General features: G+C 48.1%; 2 protein-coding genes across 12 annotated transcripts in view; one reads left to right on the top strand and one right to left on the bottom strand.

Moving 5' to 3' along the window:
- The first annotated feature begins 5,728 nt into the window (after window positions 1–5,728).
- On the top strand, window positions 5,729–15,208 carry TP53INP2 (tumor protein p53 inducible nuclear protein 2). 3 transcript variants are annotated; one of them, XM_070381613.1, is made up of 5 exons: window positions 5,731–5,947; window positions 6,962–7,070; window positions 10,415–10,595; window positions 10,956–11,253; window positions 11,796–15,208. In XM_070381613.1, the coding sequence occupies exons 3-5, from the start codon at window positions 10,469–10,471 to the stop codon at window positions 12,043–12,045; spliced, it is 675 nt and encodes a 224-aa protein (XP_070237714.1). In that variant the 5' UTR covers window positions 5,731–5,947; window positions 6,962–7,070; window positions 10,415–10,468; the 3' UTR covers window positions 12,046–15,208. The 3 variants fall into 3 exon arrangements, with proteins under 3 accessions (XP_070237715.1, XP_070237714.1, XP_070237713.1); XM_070381614.1 differs by lacking the exon at window positions 6,962–7,070 and having other exon boundaries at window positions 5,729–5,947; window positions 11,076–11,253; XM_070381612.1 differs by lacking the exon at window positions 6,962–7,070 and having other exon boundaries at window positions 5,732–5,947.
- A 1,092-nt stretch (window positions 15,209–16,300) lies between these two features.
- Window positions 16,301–19,855, bottom strand: part of NCOA6 (nuclear receptor coactivator 6) — a 96,426-nt gene continuing 92,871 nt past the window's right edge. For 8 of the 9 annotated variants that reach the window (XM_070381617.1, XM_070381622.1, XM_070381621.1 and 5 more), the window contains one exon: window positions 16,303–16,892. In XM_070381617.1, the coding sequence (XP_070237718.1) occupies window positions 16,849–16,892 (44 nt within the window). In that variant the 3' untranslated portion in view covers window positions 16,303–16,848. Of the gene's footprint in view, window positions 16,893–19,855 lie in introns of all 9 variants that reach the window. The other variant, XM_070381623.1, reaches the window with a different exon arrangement.

Genomic DNA, 19,855 nt, shown 5'->3' on the forward strand with positions numbered 1-19,855 from the left:
TAAATATGTGAAACTTAAAAAAAAGGAAATGTAGACTTGTAAGGGACCTATGGGAACAGTTTCTTACAGTGAGTTACACGAATGTATCCATCTGTCAAAATTTATTGAACCCTACGTTTATGACTTGTGCACTGCACTGTAATTTAATCTCCAAAACAAGGCAAAATTATCTTGTAAAACAAACAAACAAAAAAAGAGAATAAAGTGTGGACAAATTAAGGGGGGGAAAAAAAGAAGGGCGTGGGAACCCACTTCAGTTATTCTTGCCTGGAAAATGCTATGGATAAAGGAGCCTGGTGGGCTTCAGCCCATAGGGTAACAAAGAGTCGGACACGACTGATACAACTTAGCGTGTTACACTTAAAGAGATTCTCCAGTATAGAAAAGGTTAGATATCTCCTGGAAAGAAACTAGGCATTCCTGAGTATGTGGTGAATTCAGTGTTCAGTGCTCTAAGAGACAGGCAGACAATGTGTTTGTTTTGGAGGCTCTGAGGAGTGAGAGGTTAATTCTTTTCAAAGACAGCTTGGAGAACTTATTGGAGGAAGTGTCTTTTGGCTGAGATATATACCCTGGATTTGCATCCCACATATGCAAATTACTCAATTTCAACTATATGACTTTAGCAAAAGAAAATAATTGCAATAAGACAAAATGTACTAGAGTAAGATGAATAACTCAAGCTGCTTCTTAATTTTCATGCAAAAAACTTTTCAACACACTCACAAGGCTGAAATCAAGCCCATGTTCTCATCTGGAGACCCAAATAGGGAAAGTTTGGCCCTAGCCTCCCTCAGGTTATGGGCAGAATTCATTTTCTTGCTGCCGTACCACTAAGATTTCCGTTTTCTTAGTCTTTTGGGCAGGAACCACTCTCAGCTTCCAGAAGTCCCTCTTGGGTCCTTGCCATGTGGCCATCTTCACAACATGGCAGTTTGCTCCTTCAAGGCCCACATAGGAGGGTCTGCTACTCAAAAAAATGATTTTTTAAAAAATACTGTACATTTTTTCACACACAGCCTTTATAGTTGTATGCTATTTAGTATCGAACATATAAGCACATAGAATATGGAGCCAGCCGTTTTGCAGATGAGAAAACTGAGGCCCAGACAAAGAAAGTGACTTGGACAATGAACCTAGGATAGAACCAGGATTGAAATCTGGATTTACTGACAATCAGGCCAAGGTTTTTTCCATGGTGTACACACACACACACACACACACACATATCACAGTTACCCCCAATTCAAACATCTCTTGGTTGAACAACAAAGTTTTTTGAGTATAGGTTCTAGGGACATGCCCCTTGGTTAAGGTATAGGTCAGTCTTTTGGGGGAATATGGGGATTATGTTTGCCTTAGCTGGCTTTACCAATTACATTTCTTTCACCAGTAAAATAAGAAGAATAAATTTTATCTATATTAGGGGGTTGTGGAGATTAAAGGAGTTATCAACACAGGTAAGGATGTAGAATGGGCTTTCCAGGTGGCGCTAGTGGTAAAGAACCCACTTGCCAATGCAGGGGACATAAGGGACACGGATTCCATCCTAGGTCGAGCAGATCCCTTGGAGGAGGGCATGGCAACCCACTCCAATATGCTTGCCTGGAGAATCCCATGGACAGAGGAACCTGGAGGGTTACAGTCCATAGGGTCGCAAATAGACACAACTGAATCAACTTAGCACACACATAAGCAAGGATTTAGAATAATACCTGGCACATAGAGGTCCTAAGAGTGTCGTCATTAATATGGTTTGTTTAACTCTGTAAATCTAGGGCTAGTTCGGGGTAGGGGGTTGTGTTTCTAGAGTGATCAGGACTTGCTGGTTTCATCAGATTCCAAACTGCCCACCAGGCTTGTCTCAGCCTTGCCCCCTATCTCAGAGGGGAAGAGAGAGGGCAGTGGTGAGTTAGTTCTTCAGTGGGCTCATAACTTTGAGCACATGCAAGATCCCATGAGGGATACACCCAGGCTGACACATCTCTGCCCTTTGAAGTGGGGGAACCCCACGCCATTAGGGAGCCCCCAGAGTTCAGCAAAGGCAAGCCCAAGGCCCAGATAGAAGAGAGGCCTCTTGACCTCCAACCCTGGAGCCTGTAAAACTGGGCTAGTTTTGGGACTTCCCTGGTGGTCCAGGGGTTAAGACTCTGTGCTTCCAGTGCAGGGGACACGAGTTTGATCTCTGGTTGGGAAACTAAGATCCCATGTGCCCTGCAGCCAAAAAAGAAATATTCGGCAGGTGCTTACATCTGGGCAAGGATTAGAAGGGCGTGAGCATCTGTTAACTCTGCAAATGTGAGCTCATGTGCACGTGTGTGTTTGTACATGGATGCCTTCATGTAGACACATAGATGTCTGTGTGTATGTGTGTGTACAGGAGTGGCACCTTATTTCTGATTGGAAATGAGATTCCAGGATTACCTTCAACATGATGTCCGGGCCAGGCCAGGGTCCCAGAATACTAAGCCCACTCCAGCGCCAACCAAGGTCAGTAGATGACTCTGTTGCTTTATAGTTCTAAACAAGTAACTTAATCTCAGTGTCTCAGGGTGCCTTAGTTTCTCCACCTATAAAATGAAAATCTGGGGATGAGCTGAGCTCTGAGGTCTTCTCCAGTCCTAACAGTAAATCTCTGCAGTAGAGAAGGATGGGTCCCAGGGGTTTCAGGAGCGGATTCTGCTAGGCTCAGCCACCCCACTTTCATGGTACCTTTGACTCATGAGAAATGTAAGGCTGAGATCTGGCCAATCTGCCTGTACACAGGGTTTTTAAGATTGGGAACAGAATCCAGGCCATTTAGGGGACCAGAGTGTATGACAAGAAACCCTTTCCCTGGGCTTGGGGGACCATAATCCTGTGCCCAATAGAATGCTTCCTGTACCAGGGTTAAGGGTCCAGGTATAGGAGTCTTCTCATACCAATCATTTCTCTTGAGCTGAGCCTTTAAATTTTTTAATTGAAATATATTTTTTACAATGTTGTGTTAGTTTCAGGTATACAGCAAAGTTATTCAGTTATACATACACATCTATATTCTTTTTTTACATTCTCTCCTATTATAAGTTTTTACAAGATGTTGAGTATAGTTCCCTGTGCTATACAGTAGGTCCTTGTTGGTTGTCTTATATATAGTAGCGTGTATATTTTAATCCCAAATTCCTAATCTATCCCCCATTCTCCAACCTTTAACTATTGAACCTTTGGTTGGGTCTACTCTATGCCAGGTCCAGCACAGGCTGAGTGAAGTATATAGACAAAGATCCTGCCCTTGGGAGGCCCACAGTCTACTTGGGAAAATACATATACACAATTAGTCTTCATCACTTACTGTTTATTGAACAAATAAATGATTGTACTGTCCATCAAGGTAGTTCTGGACACCTGGGTAGGGACAGGAAAGGTGACCTAGAGGAAGAAGGAGTGAGTAGAATCCTGAAGACAGAAAAACTCTGAATTCAGAAAAGCCTGAACAGAGAATTCCAGGAGAAAGCTTGAGCAAAAGTATGGGTGTGGGAGAATGAAGAGACGATAGGAGTCTAAGCGTAGGACAAGGTGGATGTAAGTGAGGAATAAAGTGAGAGCACTGGGGCTGGATCATGGCAGGTACAAATGCCATGTTAAGGGGCGTGGTACTGTGGGAGCCACAGGAGGTTTTAGTGCAGGCAAATGATGTGACAAGAGAGGCGTATTAGGGATTATCCAGTTTAAGTCAGCAAAAGGTGAAGAGAGGGTATGAGGTTAGTAGGAAGCAGATGTGATGGGGAGAGGCTCAGGGTTGCAAAGAATGAGGATGGTTTGGGGATATCACTCCAAGGGCCAAAGCGCTGCTCCCTCACTCCTACCCCTCTTCCCCAAGCCACTGGGCATTGTTTCCCGGTTCCTTCTGCTAGTTGCTAGGATTGAGGAGTCCCTCTGGGGTTTCAGATTAGGCCGGGACAGGATTTTATCAGCAGGGCAGAAGCTCTGGCCTAGTTCCCTTCCCCCGCAACCCCCCCTCCCAATGAGACAGATGGGCAGTGCTCAGATTCATCTCCACCAGCCCTGCTCTACTGAGAGAGGATGCACAACCTCTGGAGATGCTGAGGATGTGTACTTGTGGTCTTTCCAGCCTCTTCTCAGGCCACTGGGAATGATGGGGGCCTAGAATATGGGACTGGAAGAATCCTGAGGGTGATGACTTTGAAAGAATCTCTAAAAGATAACTTGGATGTTTCAACAGATATGAAAATTGAGGCCCAGAGAGATGACATGACTTGCTTGAGGTCACACAGCAAGTTTGGGGAAAGGACGAAGCCCAGGTCTCCTAGCGGAGGCTGAAGCACCCCCGGGCTTTGATTATCTGGTGCTTGTAGAGCATGGAGAGTGTTGGAGCCAGGAACTATGTGTTCAAATCCTGGCTTTCCCATTTACTATAACTGTGTGACCCTGATTCCTCAACTTGAAAATGGGGATAACACATACCTTTTTGGTTGTTGTGAAGAATAAACACACATATACAGCAGTATGGCACAATGCCTGGCACTCAGTAAGTGCTCAAAAATGTCAGCTAATGGTCTGGCAGCGGCAATAGTTGCTGTTGAATGCATTACTGAGTATGAATCTATATACTAACCATGAGATCTATCTGTTTCCCTGTGTGGTGGTGGTGGTGTTTAGTCACCCAGTTGGGTCTCACTCTCTGCAACCTCACGGACTATAGCTTGCCAGGCTCCTCTGTCCATGGAATTCTCCAGGCAAGAAAACACTGAGTGGGTTGCCATGAGATCTATCTCAGTTTCTCCGTGTGTACATCGGGTTTAATAATCAATCAATCCCTCTCACTTTTCTGTCTAGCCCCAGTAGCAATATGGATTAAATGAGGTGTGTTAGGGCTTCCCAGGTAGCCAGGGGTAAAGAATCTGCCTGCCAATGCAGGAGAGGCAAGTTCCATCTGGAAGTCCCCTGGAGAAGGAAATGGCAACCCACTCCAGTATTCTTGCCTGGGAAATCCCATGGACAGAGGAGCCTGGCAGGCCACAGCCCATGGGGTCAAAAAGAGTCGAACACGATTGAGCACACACACGCACAAGTGTGTAAACGATCCAGTGCAGAGTACTCTCTAGGTCAATGTTTATTTAGCCCAAAACAATTCCTCTCCAAGTTCTACCGGTAAAATTTTCCTGTCAGCCTAACCAATTCGTCTATACTTCCTGCGATCCCCTGGAACCAAGGAAGAGGGTTGTCCCCCACCTGTTAAGCTTGCCCAGCAGAGGAAAAAAAGGAGTGGGAAAGCAGCGAGCGTGTACGGGAAAGAAAGGGAGACAACAAAGGCAGAGCCGGGAGACGGGTGGTGAAGAGGCTGGGGTGCACGAACGTGGTGTGGAGTTGAGAAAAGTGTACAGACTGAGGGACTTGAGTGTAAAGATGCAGGACAAGAGAGGCGGCGGGAGGTGAGGGAGCTGACAGATGCGGAGGGTGTGCAGAAAGATGGGGGTCTCGTAGGAACGAGTGGGAACCCCGCTCTTAGAGAGCTCCGTGGGTCGCCCAGAGGCAGGGCGCTCCAAGCTTCCAGCAGTTGTTTCTCCAGGCCTCCACTTCCCTAGCCTGGGAGTCTGGGATCCCCGCGAGGGAGCCACTAGCCGGCTAGCCGCGGAGGAGGTGGGGAGGGGGGATCCGCAGCCTGGGATTGGCCGCCGCTTGGCCGGGCGGTGACGCGAGGCGGGCGGGCCCCTTTGTGACGTCACAATCAGCTGTTTGAACGTTCCAATTTGTGCCTTGAGTCCAGCAGCCGCGGCTGTAGACTCAAAGCCCCGCGCACGAGCGCAGTCACTCTGAGAGTCCGACGCGCTCCCAACCCAGCCCCCGCGATGCTGCCGGGCCTGTGATCCGCCGCCGATTCCGGGACACTCCGCCTCATAACTACCTCAGCGCCACCTGGGCCCGCCGCACCGCCCCCAGTTCCCAGGTGAGTTCCGACCGGTTTTGGCCTGGGGGGCTCCTGGAGCCTCGGGACACGCCCCGCGCCCCCAGTTCCCGGGTCTTTGTCAGTCTCCGCGGGCGGCTGCCGGGGCTGCATTCTGGGCTCCGGATTGGCTGCCCCAGCCCGGTAGACCGTGACGTCTCTCTATTTGCATATGACTTTGAGACGTCACCAAGGCCGGCACCGCCCCCCCCACCCCCTCCCGACTCGGGTCGCTTGTCCTCCGGTGACCCGTTGGACGCTGGGTCGGAACTGGGCCCAAGAGTGAGGGACGCTGAAGGCAGCGGGACCAGAGGGCCCTCTTGTTTCCTGGGCTAACCCAGGAGCTGAGGTCAAACCTCTGATCTTCTACTTTGTCCTCGAGACCTTAGAGGTTCGAAGAGACTTGAGAGAGGTTCCGAAGGCGCTACTGGGTCTAGATAGGGAGAGGGGGTTGTCACAAGTTCAGGAGCCCCTGAAGCTCGAACTCTAGATCGCTGGGGCAACGCCAGGTAGTGGTGCAATCTCCTCCCTCTGGCTCCAGGCTCTGCGCCCCTGGGACTAACATAATAACATTCTCCTAATCCCTGAAGTGTGTGCAGCGCCTTAGCTGACGTCGTTCCCAGCCCCCGAACTAGGGGTCTTAGAGCCCATTTCATGGAAGGAGAAACCGAGGCCCTGAGAGGGGAAGTGGCTTACTCAAGGTCGTGCAGCTAGTTAGAGTCATGCCTCCCTAGTGAGTGGTGGATGCATTAGCCACTGGCACATACCTAGTAGAAGCTTATTACAAATAACAAGTTACACATCCTCCTTGCACTTAAGACTCTACTTGGGTTAGTTCAGTTCAGTCGCTCAGTTGCGTTGGACTCTTTGCAACCCCATGGACTGCAGCACGCCAGGCCTCCCTGTCCATCACCAATTCAAACTCATGAGTCGGTGATGCCATCCAACCACTTGGGCTAAGCCCCATCCAAATTTGATAATGCTCCCAGGTTTCCTCACTCCTGGATCTTTTCCCAGGAGGTCTCTGGAGACTGGGTCCCCTTTTGAGGCCCCCATCCTCATTCTGTACCTCAGAGTTCTGGAACCCAGAAAATCACTGCCTCCCAGCTGTTTTGGCCACAGAAAGGTGAGTCAATGGCTGCATCAGGGTGTCTCCTGGGCCAGTGTTGGGATGGGGTGGAGATGAGAGTTCCCTCTGTTTGGCTGTCCTTCACCTCCCACCCTGGTGGCTCAGATGGTAAAGAATCTGTCTGCAGTGCAGGAGACCAGAGTTCGATCCCTGGGGTCGGGAAGATCCCCTGGAGAAGGAAATGACCACCCACTCCAGAATTATTGTCTGGAGAATTCCATGGACAGAGGAGCCTGGCAGGCTGCAGTCCATGAAGTCACAAAGAGTTGGACACAACTGAGCAACTATCACTTTCACCTTGCACCCCCAGAGCTGCCAGCTAGAAAGGATTGACCTGGACTAGTGCTGGTGATTACAAAGCGTGTGCTCCCCTGTCTCTGCTCACAGAGAAGCACCGGAGACCCAGCAGGAGAGCCTCTGACTTTCCAAGTAGATGGGCCTATGGGTTGGACCAAGAGTCCTATCTCAGCCTAGACTCTGCTCACAGATGGGCTGGGGTAGAGGTGGCTTGGGGATCAAGTGTTATTCCGGGCACAGCTGTTGCAGTTATTAAAGGGAATCGTTCTCCCAGGAGCAGAACTGGGAATGTGAGAACCAGGAAGTTGGCAGGGCTGGGAAAGAAAAATTCTGGGAGCCTCCCTCTGTGGTCATGAGAGGGGGCGGGCACTGGCTGGCTGGTGAGGTTGTCACTTCTGGCTCTGTCACTGACTTGCTGTGTGACCTCGGGCAGGGAGCTTTCCCAGCCCTAAGCCTTCCTTACCTCAATCTGTTTGTAATTTGAAGAGGCCTGGAGCAGACTCTGGGTGCTCTGGTAAATGCAGGATGAATCTCAGTGCCAGGAACCTCAGACCCTTTTATAGCTGGACAGAGGGCCCCCTGAGAGGGGCAGCAACTTGATCAAAATCTGACTCCTGTCTGACTTCCCCGTCTCCCCTGCATTGTTATATTTTGGGGACTGTTTACTGAGGGGTTCCTGACTGTGTACACTTTGGACCGAAGGCTCAGTGACCTGGTGCTAGACCTGTTCTGCCACCATCTAGCTGTGTGTCTTTGGACGGACTTATGTCCTCTGATCCTCAGCTTATAAAATGGGCTGGGTGAATATCATGGTTTCTGAAACACCTGTTCACTTTATTTCCATTTTCTCGATGAAGCAGTAGGTCCTTGGAAAGAGGGTGTGCCTCATCAAGGCCCCAGTCTTTCCCTTCCTTCAGGAGGGGTCAAACTCTCTGAATTTTTGGTAACTGAGTCACTAACTCCCTGTGGCTACAAATGGGCTGGGATATGTGGCTTGTGCTGGGCGGGCACTGACTGAGGGTGGCCCAACCTTTCGTAATCCCTGAAAATCTACCACCAGGGAGGCTGACACCCAGGCACCACTTCCTTCTGGAGGCCACTGTGGGGTCTGCAAATATATACATACTCTCTGGGTGTAGAGCTTAGGTGATTCTGTGGCAAGTGTGAAAAATATACCCAGGGATTGGAAGAGGTGCAACAACCATAGAAATACCCCAGGTGGGTTTGCAAAAAGAGTAGAATGCCTCTAGGAAATGGAAGTGTGACTGTATCCCCAGGGAGCTTTATAGAAAGTGTGGAAACATCCTTAGAGGAAAGTGACAAGTGGCTGAGTAGCAAAACTGTTGGCTGTCTTCAGGAGAGTCAAGCTTTAGGGATATCCAGGGGGCCTGGCCAGCAGCCCCTAACCCAGGACTACTTCTAGTCTTGAAGTAGGCTTGGTGTTTCCATTCCTGGAGCAGGGAGTCTCCTTTCTCATCTTCAGCCAGGGAAGGACTGATTGAGGGCTTGAGTCCTGGTCCAACCCTCAGTCCTCATCCTTAAGGGCTCTTGGGGTCTGATAGCTCTCTCCCTCCATCATCATCTCCCACTGACCTGCTGTCTTCCTGGGACCAGGCAACCTGATCTTCCTCCCTAACCAGGGATGCTGTCCTTGAGCAGGAGCTTGGAAATAGTGGGGATGAGGGTGGAGGGCCTGTGGGAATAGGACCTTCATCTGACAGACACAATTGAGATTTATGTAATCACATGGTGAGATGGTAGCTGTTTTGTGGGATTTCTGCTAGTGAGCCCTTTTCAAGCCACACAGGCTCAAGTTTCTTTTTTTTTCTTTTTAAATTTTATTTGGCTGTACCAGGTCTTAGTTGCAGCGCTCGGGATCTTCAATCTTCGTTGCAGCATGTGGGATCTTTAGTTGCGGCATGCGGACTCTTAGTTGCAGCATGTGGGATCTAGTTCCCTGACCAGGGATGGAACCTGGGCCCCTGAGTTGGGAGGGCGGAGTCTTAGCCACTGGACCACCAGAGAAGTCCCCTCAAGTAGTGATTCTTAATCTCTGGGGTCAAGAACTACTGTTTAGGAAATCATGATGAAAACCAAGGTCCTTCTGTTCAGAAAAATACACATGGACCATGGTCCCAGGTCACTAAATAAAAAATGCCTAACCCAGACAGATACCCAGCAAAGGCAATGGAGTACAGTGATCTGGAATCTGCGTGGATTAGAATCCTTCCTCTGTGTCTTACTAGCTGTGAGATTTTAGGCAAATCATCTTATGCCTCTGAGCCTCAATTTCTTCACCTGTAAAAGAGGGCTAATAATTATATCCATTTCCTAGAGTTATTGTGACTATTACATGAGGCAATATAGGTTAAAGGCTTAATACAGTACTTGGCACATGAATATTAGCTATATGGTGATGATGATAATGATGATAAATAATCACAATATTGGGCAATTTCTTCCTTGCCTGGAGAAGTGTTTTTACCCTTTATGGTAGCTGTTCTGTGGGATTGGTCCAGGTTGGACGTCCAGTCCTTTGAGGACCTTCCCTGATAGAGTTTTATATATCAGTCCTAGAGCATGCAATAATATTAACAATTATTAATAATAAACCAGTTGATTAGTTTATTGAATGCTTAGTCTGTATCCAGGTACTGTTCTGAGCACTTTGTGTTTAGCTCATTTAATTCTCATGAGAGCCCAGAAGAGGATACTATTATTAGCTCATTTAATTCCTTTAAGGCCTGAGAGGAGGATACTATTATTCTTGCCATTTGACAGATGAGAAAACTAAAGCACAGATACGTTAAATAACTTCTAAGGTCATACAAAAAACAGAAAAGCCTGAAGGCAGGCTGACTTAGCAGAAAGTGAACAAACAACACACACACACACAAACGTGTAGACATACACATGCACAGGGCAAAGCTTTCCCACACATTTCCATTGTACTCTTATCAATGTTCTGGGTGCTGGGGAAGGTATCCCCAGCCAGGAGTTGGGGGGAGAGCAGTCCCTAGTACTGACTCCTCTCTACCTCACAGGTTTCTGCACTGCCATAGACCATCCCCCTCCCCAGGCCTCTTTGCTTCCCCACCATGCTTCAGCGCCTCACCAGCCTCTTCTTCAGTCCCCCACCACCTGCTGCCGAGGACCCCGACTGCCCCCAAGCCTTCGTCTCTGAGGAGGATGAAGTGGATGGCTGGCTCATCATTGACCTGCCGGGTAAGTCTGGAGCCAGGACTGACTCCTGAGCCTGTGAAGTTTTCATTAGGGCACATAGTCCAGCCATTGAGCAGGGAGCTGCTAGGGGACTGGGGAGTTCCCAGGGCAAATAGGGGCTGAGGCAGTAGCATTGGAGGTAGGGGTAACAGCGCCCTTCCATGCAAGCTGGGGCTCTCTCCTGGCAGAGGTGTTGCAGTCCACACCTCACGCGCCCTAGGGCAGCAGGTCGAGACTTGTGGGTGGCCCCTGGGTGTGACTGGCGGGGCTGCGGGGCTGACTAACGATGCCCTTTCTCTCCCTGTCCCATTGTGTCCGGTATGTGTGTCTCCCCACTGCGCCCCCTCCTTCCGTAACCCATAGACAGCTTCACAGCTCCACCCAGCCCCGGGGCTGCCGCTGCCCCGGCCGGCCGCCCTCCGCCCGCACCCTCCTTGATGGATGAAAGCTGGTTTGTTACCCCTCCGGCCTGTTTTACTGCAGAGGGGCCTGGACTCGGGCCTGCCCGCCTCCAGAGCAGCCCCCTGGAGGACCTCCTCATCGAGCACCCCAGCATGTCCGTTTACGTGACCGGCAGCACCATAGTGCTGGAGCCTGGCCCTCCCTCCCCGCATCCAGAAGACGACGAAGCTGCCCTGCCTGACGGAGACTCTAGCGACGGGTGAGCGGGCCGGGAGCGGAGCCTGGAGGCCTACAGAGGAGTGTCTTGGAGCCCAAGAACCCCCTGGCACTGCCCGGGAGGACGCTTTAGAGGCGGGTGTTCGAGGCAAAGGCCGGGGCCGATGGGCCAGGATGTAGCTCGGCCTGAAGGCAAAGGAGCCTTTGAGATTGGGAGAGGCGTGGCTTCGTGGCTGGGGCGGGGCTTGAGAAAGACTGGAGCAAAGGCTTGGGGTCTGTAGAGGTTGGAAGGGCGAGGCCGCAGCGCTAAGGAGGTGTGGGGATAGGGTACAGAATGCCAGGGTCGAATCGGAAGTTGAAGCTGAGCCTTCACGGGGCCACATTTACCCGTTTTAGAGTCTAGGACCGAGGAGGCATCTCCGGGGTGGGTGGCTTGGAGGAAGGGCTGGTTACCCACGAGAACGGCGTTGGGCGCCCCCTTCTGAGCAGAGACCAAATCTTGAGGAGGGTGCGGGGACAAATGGGAGGTGCCAGCTTTCCCCTCGATCTGTCCAGCCCCGACTGACTCGCTGTCTCTCCCCGCAGGGAGCTGGCGCCTGCTCGCCGCGAAGCCCGGGCCCTGCACCACGCCGCCCCTCTGCCGGCGCGGGCTGCGCTGCTGGAGAAGGCGGGCCAGGCGCGGCGGGTGCAGCGGGCCCGGCAACGGGCCGAACGCCACGCGCTGAGCGCCAAGGTGGTGCAGCGGCAGAACCGCGCCCGCGAGAGCCGTCCGCGCCGGCCCAAGCACCAGGGCAGCTTTGTCTACCAGCCCTGCCAGCGCCAGTTCAACTACTGAGCTTCCACCGCCGTGCTGCAAACCCCTCGCTGACTCCCGACCCCATCCAGCCCCTCCGCCGCAGCCAGTGTGCTGATCGAGGGGGCGCCTGCAGCCCACCTCGGGCTGGATACCACAGCCTCCCTTCTCAAGTGTGTGAGGTGGGCTGATCGCCCCTCTCTCTCACTCCTACTTCCCTTTCTCTGATCCTCTAATCCGCCTCTGAACACACCCCTCACCCCGCTCCGCAACACCCCACCCCCCTCCCCGCCCCAGCCCCGCTCTCACCTTCTGGCCCCTTCTGGCATCTAATCCTCCATCTCCCCCACTGACGGTCGGTCTTTCTTCCCTGGTTCCCCTTCTGGATCTTTGCTCTGACACTCTCCATCCCCATCCCCATCCCTCCAGTCCTCTATTTCCGGCCCACTCCTGTTTCTGAGACTGTCTTCTTCCAGTCTCATATCTGGCTCATTCCCTACCTTCAGCTCCCACATTACAAGCCTCACTCTATCTAATGTTTGGACCTGCATTCACTCCTGCTCCCTTATTACTCAGTGATTCTCCCAGTGAGACTAGAGGGTTCTGCCTTTACTCTCCCCCTTCCCTCTCCGCTGGATGCTGGGCTCCCTGAAGTTGCTCAGGCATGGAAAGGTAAGGTATGTGGGAAAGGACTGTGAGATGTGAGTTAGTGGGAGAAAGTGGAGGGAATCGAGGAAAAGAGGAAAACCTATTGGAAAGGTAGTCAGGTCAAGTGGGTTGAGATGCTGTAAGGAGCAGGGCACAGTAGGGGCTCACACTGTGCTTGCTCAGAGAGGCCAAGCCTTGCTCTCAAGCTGGAGCCTGGAGTCTACTCCCTCATCCCTTTTCTATAATTCACCTCCCAAATCTCTTCCTGAAATCAAACCCTCTGCAGATCCCTGTGTCTGAAGGGCTTAGTTAGTACCTTGCTACCCTTACCTGCAACATGTCAACTTAGCAGTAAAGGCAGGGCAAAGCCCTGCCATCCTAGATATCTGTTCATATGCCCAAGGTGCTAGAACTAGCTTAGGAGAGATGCAGGCTGGAGGGATTCTAGGCAGGGGAAGGACACACCCCAGAATAAGAATGCAGAATGGTGATGCTGGGGAGGACAAGCTGTGGGGTGAAGCCATCCCAAGAATGGCAGTTCAGCCTTTATCTTGCCTCTGGCCTGGTATTTCACACTCTGCCAGGATGGCTAATAAACAGTCTTGGGTAGGAGGCCAGGAGCCCCACTGCCCCAATCCCCATAGTCCCTACCCAGGTTCAGGGCCTTTAAGGAGGGCTTTCTTCATTTTCTTTCCCAGGGCTCTCTCCCTTTCTAGGCTGCTGGGGAGAAATAGGTACCCTACGGTTTCCTCTTCCCTTCTCCTCCAGTAAGTACCTGGGAGAGGGGACCTGGATACCTGGATGAGACACAGGGGACAGGGCAGTCAGCTTTCTCCTTCTCACTGCAGGATTGAATTTTGGGCTCAGACACCAGCAACAGCCTCTTGGGATGCCCCGAGTTGCTTCTCCTTTCCTTTTTCTAACTGTCCTTTTCTAGTATGTGCTCTTTCTTCCTGGAAACTTTTACTATTTCCTGTTACATACTAACATAGGTCTTCCCCCTCACTCCAGTTCTAGGTTTCTAGGCCTCGTGGCCATGCTGAAGTTTAGAGAAAACTCTGCAGTTCCATGAGGGCAAAGGCAGCTGCCCTCCCTGACCTGCTAACCCTAGGCCTCATGGGGGGTGTATGGATAAGGGAGCGGGTAGCCCTACAGATGTTGGGATAGGGACAGAGGAAGCCCTGTTGGGGTCTCCTGCACAAGGGAATAAGCCACATTTACAATATAAAAGCAGTTCAAAGTCCCCATACTGGCCCACTAGGGCTCCAGTAGTTGACAGCCTTGCTTCTCTCCCCAAGGTTACAACCTAGTCTCTGATTCTTCCAGCTACTCCTTGGTTACATCACAGCCAGCTTAGGGTCTTCAGCACTTCCAAGAGCTGAAACTCCCTCCAGCACTTCTTACCTACTCTTTCGCTGCCAGCTGGAGCTTAGGCTCAGTTCTGGGCAGTGCTGTTCACAACCCTTCTGTGGGGGAAAAGTGAGTTAGAGCATTTGGCTCCAGTTTTGGAAGGCCCCTACCTTACCCATAATTCTGAAGGCTCCTGTAGTTCTAGAACCCTCCAATATCATCACCTAGCTGGCTGCAAGGCTCATATTTTTTTACTTTCTTATAGATTTCTGTAGCATTTGAGTGTGGCAATATTTTAATTCTGTATAGATCTCTAAGAACCAACACTAGTTGGTCTCCTGTTTGTCTGACTCCTGAAGCATCAGACCTCGTCATACTGTACTGACTGTGTATGTGCCTTTCACCTTGAGCATGCTTCAGGATTTTTTTTTAAACCACAGAACTTGAATACATGAGGGAACCAGAACTCACAAAGTCCTATGCAACCTCAGACAGGAGGAGGTTAGAGAGTCTGTCCTTATGGATGTTTTTAGAGACCCTGGAGAAGTCTGTTCCAGACTGTATTACTTCATGTCAGCACGACCAGCGCTTTGCCAAAACTCAGTACGTGAGAGGGACCCGTTTCTAGAGTGTGTCCCAGTTACATTAAAGGACAACTTCCAGTAATTCCCCAATACAGCTCTCTTCAAGCTGGGTTTCATTTCCAGCTCTTGCCAGTCTGGCCCCACCAGGGTACCATGTGTGTATGAATGCAGTGTGCTGCTGTTTTTGAGTATGCTTGCTCCCTGACCCTTGTCTGGAACCCTGGTAGTCTGCTCTGACACATGATGTCAGGTACAATGAGGATCCCACCAGAGCTCCTGGATGACTCCTCAGATCCATGTGGGTTTCTGTGAGGGGACTGAAGGCAGACATAACATGGCCCCTTGTACCTTTCCTCTTGCCCTGCCCCCTGGTTCCAGGTGGAACCAGTAAGATGAGTGCATCCCTCTTGGGTGTTTTGTGTTGAGACCGGCTGAAAAGAGGAGACTCTGGTTGACCATGTTGTGACATGTTGCAGACTTGAGGACACAACCCCCTCAGCCTGGTCACGTGGCATGCCTGTGGATGTGTGTAACAGGATTCTGATTGTTAAGACTGTAATGTTATTCCTCAATGGGAGAAAAAGTTAATATAATGAAAAACAAATAAAAATCTATTTAAAGCACATTATGCTTTCTTTCTGAGTAGAGCTCAAGTTGAAGCACTTTGCAATCTCACACACAGTACTGACATAGTGTGTTATTATAAGGCTGGGTTTGGTTCTGGTTGTGCGTGTGTCATACAGGGGAGGAAAAGGGTAGATGAGCTTGCCGGTGACAGAGCCAGACAATGTGGTGTGACTCAGCAATAACTTTTAGAAAATCCTGATAATGCAAGACACGTTTTAAAAAATGAGAATAAGAACATGAGAATCACCAATTCATTCTTTGGGTCTCAGGCACTGGCTTATGGAGCCACTGCTGGGGAAGGGATGGAGTATATGTCTAGCTATAGGAGACACAGCAGAAGGCTGGGGCCCAGACCAAGGTAAAGACAAGACCTCAAGCATTGATGTCCCCTGAATGTTGGGGGTAGGAGAGGGGCAGAAGCATCTGGTTTAGAGACCACAATTTTTAATGTAAGGACAGAGCCAGGAAAGGGAGAAACCTAGGCATGTTCATAAGTCACCCCGAGCCATGGTGATGCAAATTAGAAACAGAGCAGCCAAAGAGTGGAACACAGTGGGTATCTCTGAACTACATAATGCAAAATGACCACTTTTATTTGGGAGCTGCTCCATCTAACCACAGATATGGACTGAAGTTAGAAACCTGACCTAAACTGGGCTAGATTCTTGATGCTGTTATGAAAAATCTTGCTGGTCGGTCTGGGCTTCTCTCTCGAATGGAGGAGGTGTATACATGCTTGTTTTGGAGCAATCATGTGCATGGAGAAGCAGATGAAAGAGGTAAAGAAAAGTGCCATCTGATTTGCTGATTGCTCCCCGTTTCTAGATGATCTTGGGTGACTTTGATCCTAAGTTGATTCTGTTATTTTCAACCAAAGGAAATCTGACCAATATCAAAGTGCCTGGTACAGTGCTAAAAAAGAGCTATTTTCCAAAGCCAAGGAATGAGCTGAGTGCACAAGTATGTTCATTTCCCACTTCCCAGATGGGCATCTCAAGTGCGAAGAGGACAAGATGGAATTCTAATTCACAAAGAAGGGTGTTCCTATTCACTTACGTTCCAAAGAAAGAGCCTGCTTACCCAATAATCCCTTACCAATAACATACATTTATGTTCTAGGACAAAAGACATTTATTTAACACATTCAGTATTTCACATTGTACAAACCCTTAGATTCTCTTTATTCACTGGTCCATTTCTACAACAAATACATCCAAAACACTATATAATAAAATTATTTACAACATTTCCAAATGAGAAGATTTCCTGTTGCCCTACTACTGCTATTCACACACAGTACTTCCACGGCACAATACATCATTAGAGATCTAAAAATGCTCACCCTGTACTCTAGGCTGCTTAGGAAATGTGAAAACTAATAACATAATCGCATTAGCTCCTCTCAATACATGGCAACATTTTAGAAACCTTGAACTTCCTCTTGCAACACCAAAATGGTTCAACAACTCTGCTTTCCCCATTGCACTTTACGAAACAGGCTGCAGGGACTAGGAAAAGGACCACGTTATTAAAATAACTAACTGTACAGAAATGGATTTTTAAAAAGTCACAGCTCAAAATTGCTTTTTGTAAAATTCACACACATTTACAAATATCAAGTCGTCGTCCAGCTTGTTTACTTAGATTTTCTTCGCTTGGATTGCACCACACTGGTTACGTCTGTGGGGGAGAAAGGAAAGACATGTTCAGCTGAGGCAACTTTTTACCGCAGTGCCTTTCAGGCAGTCCACAAGAACCAGGGCTGACCTGAGTGGAGGCCTACTGGACTCTGAGTCAGTCTAAGGGCCTCAAAAGGCCCACTTAGTGTGAAGAGGGTCTCAGGCTTCTCAGCCTGATAAGACTAGGGCCTGGCTGCCAACTGGGGAAATGTTATACAGGTAGTAGGAGGTGAAGCAAACATACATGGAAAAGGTGCCAAGGTGGGGACAGCCTCTTTAGCGGGGCAATTAACCCCACCATCTCCATCACCTGTTTCCATCACTCAACAAAATGATGGATAGACTGACAATGCTTTTAGTCAGAAATCAATGAGTGATGCTACAAGCGAGTGAGTGCCAGAGTACAAAACAAAGCAAAACAGCCTCTGGATCCCTTCTGGGGCTGAACCATTTTTTTTGCACTGAAGAACTCTTAGCCATGCCATAGTCGAAGTCTCTAAATAACATGACCATGACCTTGGTCAGGAAGTGTCTACTATGGCCCAATAGCAATTCAGAGCATGCCACAGCCTGCTCTGAGCCCAGGTGAGCCTGAAGGTTTCATGGAAGAGGTGGGAACTGAGAGGTTTATATCAGTGACAGGGTAACAGTGACATAAAAGGGAGGGAAGGAGTGTGTTTTAATTCCTTTAGTATTATGTCTTCAACCAACCAACTTAATCTTTTCCCATATTTAAACCATCTTTCTCAAAAACTTTTCAACATAAGTCTTCTACAGCAAAGTAACAATGAATAGCCTAAAGCTCTCCAACTGTAAACATTTCTTTAAAATCTCATATTAATATTAAAAATTCACCCTCATTCTTCATGCTGCTCCATAATAGATATTTTTGATTTAAAATATTTTTACTTCCCAATAAGGACCAAAAAAGTGCTATTTAACATAAAGGTGTCAGATGAATTCAACTTACCCCTTTCTAGAAACTAGGCTGAATTTTCTGATGCTGCACATTATTAGGTTCAGTATTCTAAGCAATTTTTATTTTCTTTTTTTTATTATATCATATTTTGAGAATCCAGACTTAAAATGTACATGCAAAAAGCAAAAATTTCACTAAGTAGAATTTTAGCTAAGTAACTGCTAAGAAGTGAAACCTAGATGATTTTCTAAAAGGTGGCCTCTGTGGTGATTTCAGGCTTCTGTTGGTAGAAGTTTCAATACATCTTGCTTCTTGCGGGGAGATCGTGATGCTCATGCCAGGTGGTAGAATTAGTTTCTCTGATTTACTCATTAGTATTTTGCTAATTGGAGGACAGTAAATCTGATACGATGTTGATAATAGTGTTATTTTAATTCCATGTAAATAAACCGAGTCCCACATAGCACACGACTCCCCATGATCAATCAACTCTTTACATCCACCACCTCTCAACCTTCACTTTCATTGTAGATTTGTCATTTGTAGTGAAAACATACTGGGTTTTGTCTTGACTAAGTGTTCATCCTTAGAAAAATATCTGTTACTTAGGTCAACTTTGGGAGCTTCTCCTTTGTTATGATATGAATGATCAAGTGGTGTGTCTAAGCAACACATGTGGCTGGGAAGCATGGTTAGCAGTGGGGGAATAATCAACCTTAGGCTCCACCCTCCATTCCCTCCTTGCTTGTTCCCATCTGTCAGTGCTCAAAAGCACCCAGGGATCTGGCAGGCTGCCTCTGCTTCTGAGGATGAATCAATTAGTGGGGCCATGAGCAAACAAGTTATCTATGCTAGAAACTGCAAAAAAAATTAAAAGTCTTTTAGATACTAGGGTGAGAGGTGGCAGTGGTGGTGTAGGATGTACATTTATACTTCCATGAAAAAGAAAACCTGATCCTGAAGTCTCTATCACCTTCTCTGGATAAATCCAGCCAATCTGGTCACAGAGCAAAGTTACCTTTGATGTTTCTATAAACCTGAAAAGTTATTTTTATGGTTCAATTTTATACTCCCTCTAAAATATTATCACCTTTACCATTCTGTTGAACACAATAAGAAAATCCAGAAGCTAAGTTTTTAAGGTAAGGAATTCTGGGGAAGTAATGTAGTAGGTGAAGGTATATTCAGGATGTATTTAATATGTAAGGCCTGCTCCTTATGGCCACCTAGCTTATCTGATTATGCATAATCCTACCCCAAGCCCCTATTATAAACACCATATGGGGGAAAAAATCACATACATTATTGAAAAACTCTCAGTTGTTGTTTTTTTTTTTTTTTTTTTTAACCATCAAATATTTTTTTATCTTTGGCTGCACTGTGCTGCTTGCCAGGATCTTAGTTCCTTGACCAGGGATTGAACTTGGGCCACGGCAGTAAAAGCCCAGAATCCTACCCACTAAGCCACCAGGGAACTCCCAACCTTCAAGGATTTTATAAATTAATGTCTTCACAGATATACAAATAGTCCAAAGACTAATATACTTACTTCACTGATGTTCATATTTTACAATCGACTATATGGTAAAAGTGAGGGTCAGTAACAGTCTTTCACGTGGTGTCTATGTATGTCCTTGGGAAACATTTAAATTTGAAAGGGCATTTTTAAAGCATTTTTAAAGTAATTTTTAAATGACTGTCTCATTTTTTGACCATAAGCAAATTTGGCCAAATCTATATAGTTCAAGGTTCTATTAAATCTTCTAGTATGTGAGCTTTACCTTCTACAGAGTTTTATAAATTAACCTTGACCTTGCTCACTTCATTATGCTTTTTACTATTCTTCTAGCCAAGATTCCACTTAATTGTAAAAAAATTCTGGAAATTTCCTTTCAAAATCTGTATGGCTTGTTTCTAAATGACTACAAGAGTACAGTTTCAGGCAGTTACTATTCAGGGTTTTCCTTGGTCTCTCACGTTGCAGGCAGATTGTTTACCAGCTAAGGCACCAGGGAAGCTCTTTCCTTCCATAAGATGTATCTAAT

This window comes from Bos mutus, chromosome 13 (genome assembly GCF_027580195.1).
Source record: "Bos mutus isolate GX-2022 chromosome 13, NWIPB_WYAK_1.1, whole genome shotgun sequence".
Taxonomy (NCBI): domain Eukaryota; kingdom Metazoa; phylum Chordata; class Mammalia; order Artiodactyla; family Bovidae; genus Bos; species Bos mutus.